Source organism: Gastrolobium bilobum, unplaced genomic scaffold (genome assembly GCF_033153095.1).
Source record: "Gastrolobium bilobum isolate Gb01-03AN ecotype WA unplaced genomic scaffold, APGP_CSIRO_Gbil_v1 utg94886, whole genome shotgun sequence".
In the NCBI taxonomy this organism is placed as follows: domain Eukaryota; kingdom Viridiplantae; phylum Streptophyta; class Magnoliopsida; order Fabales; family Fabaceae; genus Gastrolobium; species Gastrolobium bilobum.
Genome location: NW_026899917.1, coordinates 112,298 through 122,754, shown reverse-complemented (window position 1 = coordinate 122,754; position 10,457 = coordinate 112,298). Strand labels below are relative to the sequence as shown.

Genomic DNA, 10,457 nt, shown 5'->3' with positions numbered 1-10,457 from the left:
CTAGCTTCCAATTTACTAAAAATGATTAATGTTAATTGCTTAGAGTTCAAAATTAGATAAGGTTGTATATATATTTTTCCCTGAATTAAGTCAAACAGTTAATACACTCTTATTTTCTTTCTTTACCACATGATTTATCTCTCCTATAATTTTCACTTTCTACAACCTTATCCAAAAAAAATCATTTATCTTGTTTACATACAAATCTGATCTGGAATTTAGATTCTCTATAACATACTTGTGTATATGTGTTTTTAGTGCCGTTTGGATGAGCTTTTTTTCTTCAAAAACTATTTTTTTAAGAAAAAAAGCACTTCTCGAAAAAAGTCTGTTTGAATGCCAGTTTTTTAAAAAAGTAGAAGTAATAAAAAAAGTCAAAAATCTACTTTTTTCGGAAGCTAAAAATTTTAACTTTTTAAAAAAGCAGAAGTCAAAAGGCAAATATTTTTTTCAAAAATCAAATATTTTTTTAAAAATTTAAATAGCTGTAACTTTTATAGAAAGTATTTTTAAATTAAGGAAGTGATAAAAATAGGCTTTTTGACCACTGTAGCCCTTTATTAATAATTATTTACCAAATTGTCCTCGATTAGAAACTATTACGAAAAATTAACCCTCCAAACAAACATAACACCAATCTGCCCATGTTTGACCGTTGACCACGAAGCATACCCGGGTACCCCACTCCATACCCGGGTATATTTTAAAAAAATCAACCATACCCGGGTATGTAGTGGGGTACCCGGGTATTGTTCTTCGATCTGGAAATTTTTTGAATTATTTACCCGGGTAGGTAATGGGGTACCCGGGTAGATTTCGCAAATCCATATATTCCTTGTATCCTCAAGATTTGGTGATAATCTACCCGGGTACCTCATTACCTATCCGGGTAAATAATTCAAAAAATTTCCAGATCGAAGAACAATACCCGGGTACCCCACTACATAACCGGGTATGGTTGATTTTTTTAAAATATACCCGGGTATGGAGTGGGGTACCCGGGTATGCTTCGTGGTCAACGGTCAAACAGGGGCAGATTGGTGTTATGTTTGTTTGGAGGGTTAATTTTTCGTAATAGTTTCTAATCAAGAGCAATTTGATAAATAATTATTAATAAAGGACTATAGTGGTCAAAAAGCCGATAAAAAGGACATTCTTAACGAGCCAATACAAACGCACCCTTAGTAATTACTTATTATGGGGGTATGGGGGTAATTTACTACAAATGGTTACCAAAATTGGATTAGGTTGTCAAAGAGGAACAGGTTGTTACGTATGACTTTCTCATTATTTCCTTTGTCTCGTTCCCATCATTAGCCACATCAAAAGCATAAACAAAAATCTGGGTTTTGATGTTGTTCGGTTAAATTCTTGCGGGTTTTCTTGTTTTTTTGCAATTTGTTTGATAATGGACATTGAATCCTCTTCGGGGTCAGCTGAAAGATTCAAGCTTTACGATGAGCTGGAATTGCAGGAGTTTCAGGACAAGTTTGTGATCAAATCCCATGAATCCCCCAATCAAGGCTTCTGGATTAGCCGTCGTGATGGGAACATCAATTTACTTGATGGTAATCTTCCTCTCTCTCTCTCTCTTTTTAATTTTAATTTCAGCTTCTTCATTTCATGATTGGTTGCAGAGAAAATGCAGGAAATGTTGTTCTGTGTAGTTTGTGAATCAGTTATTCAGTTATAGCCAAAAATCACTGTTTCTTGTATTCTGAAGTTTGGTTGGATGCCAATTTTAGAAACGTGGCTGAAATTGATCACTTTATTGTAACTACTTCCTTTTTTTTTCGATTTTTTAAAAATGTTTTTGCAGGTGACATGAACTCAGAAAGTCCATCAAGGACATCTACAATTTATGGCGTGGTGGGAACAATAAGATTGGTTGTAGGTAGATATGCTTATATGCTTTTTATCTTGAGTTGTTTTTAGGGAAAAGTTCAGCACTGCCATTGTGGTTTGCTTCAGAATCATCTATGCCTATGTGATTTTTTGTTATCGTATAATGCCTCTATAGTTTGTAAAAAGTAAAAAAATCACAGGGGCATATATGATAAAAAACATACCTTTTTGGAAATCAAAGGGACATATATGATAAAAGAAAACACAGGGGCATTGATGAACATTTCCCTTATTTTTATATATACTTAATACTTGAATATGCATTTGTTTTGTCGTTGAGTCATTCATCTGTTTGTAAGTGAACCTGCTAGATTAGCTGGTATTAACATCTAATCCTGTCTCGATCCTTCTTGCGGATCTTTGTTCATTTTGGATGTTTGTTGGCCTAAGAAAAAACAAATCTAATCCTTCTTGTGCATTAATATTTGTACATACTACACAATCATGCATTTTTTTTGGTAATTGATGGCATTGATTTATCCTGCTATTGTTCTTTTTTAACCTTTCCTGATAAGGAGGGATGTACATCTAATATTTAGCCTTCTTCTCAAGTATATCATGTTGACTGCATCTGCTTTAGCATAACAAAGTTGAGCTAACTAAAAGAATTGAGATCAACTAAATTTTCTTTCTTTCTTTTTTCTCAAGTAACCACCTAGTCTAATGTGGCCTTGGTGTAGGAACCTATGCCATTGTAATAACCTCTCGGAAGGAAGTTGGAAGTTTCCTTGGTTTTCCAGTATATCGTTTGATGTCTATGAGAGTACTTGCCTGTAATGACGCTCTGAGGTTTTCAACTGCTCAAGAAGTAAGGATTTATTTAGTCAGAAGTTATTCAGGCATCATTCAAATGTTATACATGTGGTTGATGTGTAATACATCCTTTGTGTGCTATCTTTATGTAGAAAAGGGATGAGACTTACTTCATGACTCTGTTGAAAATTGTGGAGTCAATGCCAGGCTTGTACTATTCATACGAAACAGATATTACATTAAAGTAAGAGTCATGGTCTTTAAATTGCTTCTTCATTATTGTCTTAATCACATCATATTGATATCATTCCAAGGTTGATGTTCATAAGATGTACTTTGTTGTGGCCACCAGCTTGCAGAGAAGAAGCAATTTAATAGAAGGGTGGATGAGTAAGCCAATCTGGAAGCAGGTTAGTTGATATAATGTTTAATCTTCTTGGTGGATGAGTTAGTCAGGGTGGATGAGTAACCCTTAAGTGAAAATTTTTAAATTGAAATCTACTTCTTCATATCTCCATTGAGAGTGAAGCATTCTGCCACCAACATTCTGTTCATGTGTAATTGAATAGTTTTATATGTTAGAGCTATAGTTTCATATTTATCTTGTTTCATTCTGCTTATAATATTCATTTTGATCCATTGTTTTACTGCTTCTGCCATGATGTCATGGCAATGTGTCATATTAAATCACTCTTGGACCATTTCTCTAATGCATTTAATTCTAGAATAGGAAAGATCAAAAAAGGCCTCTTGCCCTGTTGACACCATTTAACGCAATTATCAGTAAAAAATTTAAGAAATTTTTAGGTTTCCTTTTTCCGTTTATTTTTCAGGCTGACCCTCGATTTGTTTGGAACAAACATCTTTTGGAGGAGCTTATTGAGTCCAAGGTTAGATAAATTTGCAGTATTTCCTGTTTTCTGATGTAAAAGTGCTTTTTTATTTCACTAAAAAGAGGAAGTGTTCTCAATGTTTTAATGAACTTCACCTTGTCATTCTTAGTATGATCATGAAGTTTTCCCCTTAACATCTATCTTTATGATGGCAGCTTGACAGATTCATCATGCCCCTAGTACAAGGGAATATCCTTAAGTTGAAATTATCTCTGCTCCCCCCTGCCTCCCTTTTGTGTGTTTGTGTGTGCGTGTGTGCATATGCTTTCCATATAATGTCAGTACAAGAAAATGATGTAAATAAAGTTATACATTCATTTTAAGAAGCAAGTTATGTTCTCCCTTAACTGGGGCTTAAGTTTCCAAGTGGCTGAACTGAAGCTAAAAGAGTCATGTGCTACGGTAACATTATTTTCAAGGAGATGTACACGGCGTCTAGGTACAATGTCCAAAGATGCTTCCTTGTTATGATAAAAGCATAATAAATTTGCAATAGCTCATTATAATATGGCAATATGGTGACACAGGAACAAGAATGTGGAGAAGGGGAGCTAACCTCGAAGGTGACACTGCCAATTTCATTGAAACTGAACAGTTGCTTGAAATTGAAGAATTCAGGTCCTCATCTTTGCAGGTATTATTATGCATTAGTGAGTATAAACTTCCAGTAATTCCTTTCAATAGTTTCTCCTCATAGCTGGTTATGTTTTCCTACTAGCATATTGTCCATGTTTCTGAGAATTTGTGCATTTGTCAAACATGCTGAAAGACTTTGAATACGAAGTTTTCAAATATTGATAATATATGTGCAGAATATATAGCTTCACTATTTTATTTGCAGTACAAAATTTAGTTTTGTGTGTTAGGAGATGTATCTAATTTTTTTAGTTTCAATTTAGAGATCATTGTTCCTTACTTCTTCTAGGTTTTGTTATCCAATGAAATTTAATATCTATCGACAACTGGAATTTAACACTGTTTTTGCTAGCATATAAATTGGGGTAAAGCAATTTAAAAAAAAAAAATGGTTAATGAACATTAGGTATCCTAGTTTCCATAGAACCTCTTTTATCTGCAAACATCATATTTATGGCCTCCCAGTTTATGATTGTACTCTGATACGACACGTGAAGGTGTATGGTAGGAGGCATCATAGGGGAATAATTAACCATGGGAATATTCTGGAAGATAGTGCATGTAATTAATTGAGTATTCTGTTATGTAGATGCAGACGTGGCTAAGTTGGTTAGGATAGGGTTATATGAGGCGTTGGGCATGTGAAGGAGGGGAGCTTGGAATTGGAACTTGGAACTTGGACTTGGAGAGCTCAGCATCTCTCTAATCTGCTGATCTTTAGCTTTTTCCTTTCAGTAAACAGCATTGCTGTGTAGTACAGTAGTAGTTGTTTTTCTGAAATTTCCATTACTGCAACCTTTTTGTTCCTTCAATATACAGAAAATCCAGATATTTATCTGGGCCAAAAGCAGCTTGAGTTCTTTAAATTCTTTGTTATCTTATCCAATCCTATCATACTCAAATTTGTTTTGCAGATTCGAGGTTCAATTCCTCTTCTGTGGGAGCAGATTGTTGATCTAAGCTATAAACCGCACCTTAGGGTTATTAGTCATGAGCAAACAGTACACTTCTATTTCTCTAAATTGCCAGCACTTTAATGGTTTTATTATGAGGTTTATATTAATACATGTTTCTTTTGTTTTTCCCCCTCTGCTCTTGCTTCAGCCAAATATTGTGGAGCGTCATTTTCATGATCTCTCACAAAGATACGGAGAGGTAGTAGCAGTTGATCTAACTGATAAAGTATGTCTTCTATCTGTTTTCTTTCTACTCTAATCAATGTATTTTTCACAAATTTATTTCATGGATTTATTATGAGTCCAAAGATTTGCTGCATCTTCTTGATGCTATGGAGGCAAGGATATTCATGATTGAATAAAAATGTGTTTGGCTTTCAAAGAGGCTTCAAACAGGGTGCTACTTTTCCAGCACCCCTTTTCTTTACCCCAAAATTTTAAGTAGGGAAATGAGGATATGGATTGGCTGAGTTTGGTTAGCATGTCCTTGAGCATACATATCATCCTTATCCAGTCTCTACAGCCGATTCTCCCTTTTATCTGCTTTTAAATTTGTGTATAATTTTATTTTGAGTAATTTCTTTTTAATTTTACTGTTGTAGCATGGTGAAGAAGGTCAATTAAGTGCAGCATATGCTGCTGAAATGCAAAATCAGCAAAATGTGAGGTGATAATTTAGATTTCTTTTTTCCTCAAACACTTGTATTACAACCTTGTGATTATGGAGTTTGCTTTGGTTGTGTTATAGCTTAAACTAGATCAATGTGTTTGATATCACTATTTTGTGCCTCATGTTTTTGTCTTTACCTTTTTTGGTTCTATGACCCACATTATGGCAGATATGTGTCTTTTGATTTCCATCATCACTGTGCGAGCTCAAACTTTGATAATCTGAAAATCCTCTATGATCAAATCTTAGAAGATTTTGAAAAGCAAAGGTAATGAAAAAATTCAAGTATTTTATACAAATTTAATAGCTAGTTGCCACAATCCAGATATGCTGGCAATCTATAATTCAGATTTTAATCATTGCTATTTCAGCTGAGCAGATACTTCTTGATAGATAGAAAAGGAAATGTACTAGAGGAGCAGAGAGGAATTATCAGAGCAAACTGCATCGATTCCCTTGATCGAACAAATGTAACTCAGGTTTGCTGATAAAGGATTAGTTAATTTCTTGGACTTGTTCTTTTCTCAATCCTTGTCTGATTGTCCTCCACCCTGGAAGATGTCTAACATGTCCAGTTGTATAACTGCTTGTTTTGACTATGTTGTTGCTCTTTGTACTTTGTAGTGTTATCTGGCCCAGAAGTCATTAAATCTACAGTTGCAGAGGATTGGAGTGCTTACATTGTCTGAGTGCATTTCAATGTTTGGCGAGGAATATGGAAAATTTAGAATATGTATGGAATTTCTGGTTAATTTCTTTCATTCTTCTTTATGAATTATTGTCCCTGCATATTTGAACTCTATCTATTTTATTTAGTGTGGGCAGAGCAAGGTGATGAGATAAGCCTTGAGTATGCTGGGACTCATGCTCTCAAAGGGGACTTAGTTAGGTATGAAACTTTTGGTACTGAATTTCTGTGTTCCTATTTTCCCTTCTATACTGGTAAATTTTGAAAATATGGTGTAGATATGGAAAACAAACAATAGCTGGAAAAATTAAAGATGGGATGAGCGCAATTTCACGATATTACTTGAATAACTTCACTGATGGGATTCGGCAGGCAAGTTCATTTAACTTTCATGATGCAATTATTTATTTATTTTTTGCTGAGCCCAATTGGTTTGGAATAAAAGTGTTGTTGTTGTTGTTGTTATTCTTGCCACTCATTTAAGTGAAAGGCGCTCAATCTCAAAGGTTTAGTAAGCTTCGTATCTTTTGCAGGATGCCCTGGATCTGATAAGCGGTCACTATACTGTCAGCAGAAATGCTCCTTCTCCCTTGCAGCCCAATAGCTTTGAACCTTTTTCTGTAAGTAGCATCAGAGCCTAGTCTCTCTCTATTTTCTACCACCCCAAATCCTGAAGAATAGTAATGAGTTGTGGAAGCAAATGAGCCAACCTTGTTTAGGTTGAGACTTGAAAAAGAAAATGAGCAACCCCCAATCCATTCAATAGATCCTATCATATCTATTAACCTTGTCATTTTGTGGATGTCCAAGTTAATCTCCCCTTGTACCCAAACGGGGAGAGGGATGGAATAATGTAGAAGCTGTTTTAGTTTCTAGAGATCATTGTTGACATAAATGGGATGACCATCTATCCTGAGCCTGAGAGCCAGTTCTAATTTTATGACATATCAAAAAAAAAAAAATTTGGTGGGGTCATACCAAAAAATTTTACTTTATGCATTCTGGTATATAATTAACCTTAGCAGATTCTTTTGAAAGAATACACATACCCAAAACCTAACAAATTCTTGGCAAGCCTTTTCATCACACATAAATTTAAATGCTGTTTATGGACATAGATAACATTACACTCCATCTTCTTCTTTTTTTATAAGTGAGTTTACACTTCATCTTTTAGAATGGCTTGTAAAACAAATTTTCAGTGGCATTGACATGTTTCATAGAAAACTGTGAACATGCAGTACCTCCCTGTGGCATCAGCTTTGATAATTGGAGGTTTGACAGCAACAACCTTCACTCTTCAGCAAGGTATATAATTTTGTGTTTCTTCTGTCTAAATAAAGGTCCTTGATGCTTACTTTGGTTCTTTTCTTTTCTTGTTTATTTTATAAACTTGGTTGTGAAAGTTTCTTGTTTTTTTTTTCTCTAGCGGGCCGAAATGCACAGCATTATGTGTCTTCTGTATTCTTTGCTGGAATAACTGCTGGGGTCATGGCCATTGTTAAAGCTAATGGAAGGCAATTATGTTCAAGGCCCCGTTTGTGTGGTCTCTTGTGATACAAGTAATTATGGTTCTTTACCACCCCTTTGATCAAAATGTCAAAAATTTGTGTGGCCTCATTCTAGGTGATTGTAAATATGATGTTATGTTGATAAATATATTGTTCTCGGATAGGTAGCTATGCATGAACTGCTGATATCAATTGGTACATGCGCCTATTCAATTGTCCAGCTGTTGGTTAAGATCAACATATAAAGCAAAAACGGAAAACAAAATTAAGGTTGCTCAAAGTTGCTAGGCTCAAAGGGGTATGATAAAAAGTAGTATTTATCAATGGTGGAAAATGTACTTTCAAATCACTTGATACCATTGTAATGATCATATAAATTATAATTGAGTTAGTCTTGGAGCAGTGGTAAGGTTGTTATTTATTATCAAAAGATTACAATTTTGAGTTTGGTTTTTGCAAAAATTGCAAAGACAAGTTTGCATATAATTTATCCTCACCCTTATTTTCGTAATCTTGTAAATCAGAGTTTGTCCTTATAAGTGTAAAATAATTTATTTATTTTTCTAAAATTTATCTCAAACAACCTCACTCAACTTTAATCAGAAGGGCAGAAAATGAAAAGGGAGAACAAATGCCATTCATGCTCAATTATCCAAACGGTCCATACATCCTTGTTTGTGCTCACAAGCTCATCATTGCTAACTGCCAAGGAACCAAACTATGTAGGGTTATTCTCCTGCTAGTATTCAACAGTGATAGCTCACACTCTGAGACCACATTAATCTAAAAGACAATAGACGCACCAAAATGGAGAAATAAACCAGAAACCCACTTGTATTTGAAATGTTCACTGGCTCCTGCCCACAGTATGTGCCTTTGCAGTTTTTGCTTGTTTTGATCTTGTCTCCTTTTTAACCATTGCTATAAATTCCAATAATTGCCACATGTGTTAAGCCTTTTGCTTCTTTTTCTTTTTTTCTTTTTTCTTTTTCCTATGAATTTGTGTGTCATCTACTTAATTGACTTGATTTTTTCTGCCTATCTTTTTCACTTAGAACTTGGAAGGATACCAAATGCCATGCTTTACACAATCTCTTGATTTATCGTACGAATTTTTTTTAGTCCTGATGTCTTCTTTTAACATTATCATGTCATATAAAAATTTTAAGCCATTTAATGACAGATTAACAGTCATAATTTTAATGAAAAATTTCATAAATCAGAGAAAAGAAAATGATCATTTTAATCGTTGAATGTTGATTTATGAATAAATGACTAAACTTTTTCATGTAATATATTCTCTTAAAACAAGATATGAGAAAATTCATTTTCAATTTTTGTACTGTAATGTAATGAATCCTTCATGTGGGATAAAAAAAAAAGAGGGGAGGATAATACGAACCTTTAACAGAGCCTTAACCTCAAAGTTAGCTCATAAAATATGAGAGTTCAAAATTCATATAAATCTCACATTAGTCACTCATATAACTAATGTGAGATTCAAGTCTTATACTTTGCAATTAGATCGTAACATAAGAACGTCTGTACCAATGCTTAGCCCCAAAGAAAAGTAGAGAACAGACCTTCTGAAGAGAATCTCAGTTAACTAAAAGTTATGGCCAAGGGAATAGAGTTGGCAACATGCTCAAAGTTTTCTACCATTATATAATTAAAATTTTGAAGGGCTTCAGTAACAAGTCCACTCTTTATTTTCATCTGTCACCGCCAAGGAAGTATCTAAAGTATGTCTCAATAAAATAGTTTGATAAATGTCATTTGATATGAAAAAAATGTTTCACCTACTATAATCTTGTTTGAGCCTTCCAAATGATTATTAAGCAGTTTTACTTATGTGCACTATCAAAGTACAAAACTAACATAACAATGGTTAGAGTCATAATGATGTATAATTATATTTTAGGACATTACCTTTTTCATCCTAATTTCGGATCCAGAGTAATTTTTTTTTTTAATTTATGAGAAAATTGTACTACACTTTTAGTGTCAATTTACAATTTTTTTATTCAAACCAGTTTAATGTAATTGGGATTCATATTAAAAAATGGATCTCTCAACATTAATTTTTCATAAAGTAACAATTTTTATTAAATGGTATAGTTGTCACAGCCGAGCAGAGTACCCTTTCTATTCTCAGTCTTACTTGGCACCATTTCTGAACTTCTCTATCTTACTTGGCATGAAACTAACAGTGTAAACAAAGACAGCAACTTAAGGTAGCATGCCATTTGCATGTGTCACCATGTCAACCGATTAATCCCATTATCAAGCATGAATCAAAAAACCAAAATCCCAAATACCTACAACAACCCCCCATCATAATTGAGCACTTCACATGAAGAACCAACCCCACAACTAACTCATCAAAATCCTCAACTGCAGTTCATCCCCCCTTACCCCATTTTCTATTTCACATATTTTTATTTT

General features: G+C 34.1%; 1 protein-coding gene across 5 annotated transcripts; it reads left to right on the top strand.

The window, feature by feature from the left end:
• Nucleotides 1-1,276: 1,276 nt before the first annotated feature.
• Nucleotides 1,277-8,630, top strand: LOC133294198 (phosphoinositide phosphatase SAC8). Of its 5 annotated transcripts, XM_061492843.1 has the most exons (21): nucleotides 1,277-1,568; nucleotides 1,820-1,894; nucleotides 2,586-2,713; nucleotides 2,811-2,902; nucleotides 3,011-3,068; nucleotides 3,492-3,548; nucleotides 3,707-3,740; nucleotides 3,910-3,990; nucleotides 4,079-4,185; nucleotides 5,102-5,188; nucleotides 5,292-5,369; nucleotides 5,746-5,810; nucleotides 5,983-6,081; nucleotides 6,193-6,292; nucleotides 6,438-6,546; nucleotides 6,630-6,702; nucleotides 6,780-6,873; nucleotides 7,035-7,121; nucleotides 7,725-7,809; nucleotides 7,931-8,063; nucleotides 8,177-8,630. In XM_061492843.1, exons 1-20 carry the CDS (start codon nucleotides 1,409-1,411, stop codon nucleotides 8,056-8,058), a joined length of 1,797 nt encoding a protein of 598 aa, XP_061348827.1. In that variant the 5' UTR covers nucleotides 1,277-1,408; the 3' UTR covers nucleotides 8,059-8,063; nucleotides 8,177-8,630. The 5 variants fall into 5 exon arrangements, with proteins under 5 accessions (XP_061348827.1, XP_061348829.1, XP_061348826.1 ...); XM_061492845.1 differs by having other exon boundaries at nucleotides 7,743-7,809; nucleotides 7,931-8,630; XM_061492842.1 differs by having other exon boundaries at nucleotides 7,931-8,630.
• Nucleotides 8,631-10,457: the final 1,827 nt, after the last annotated feature.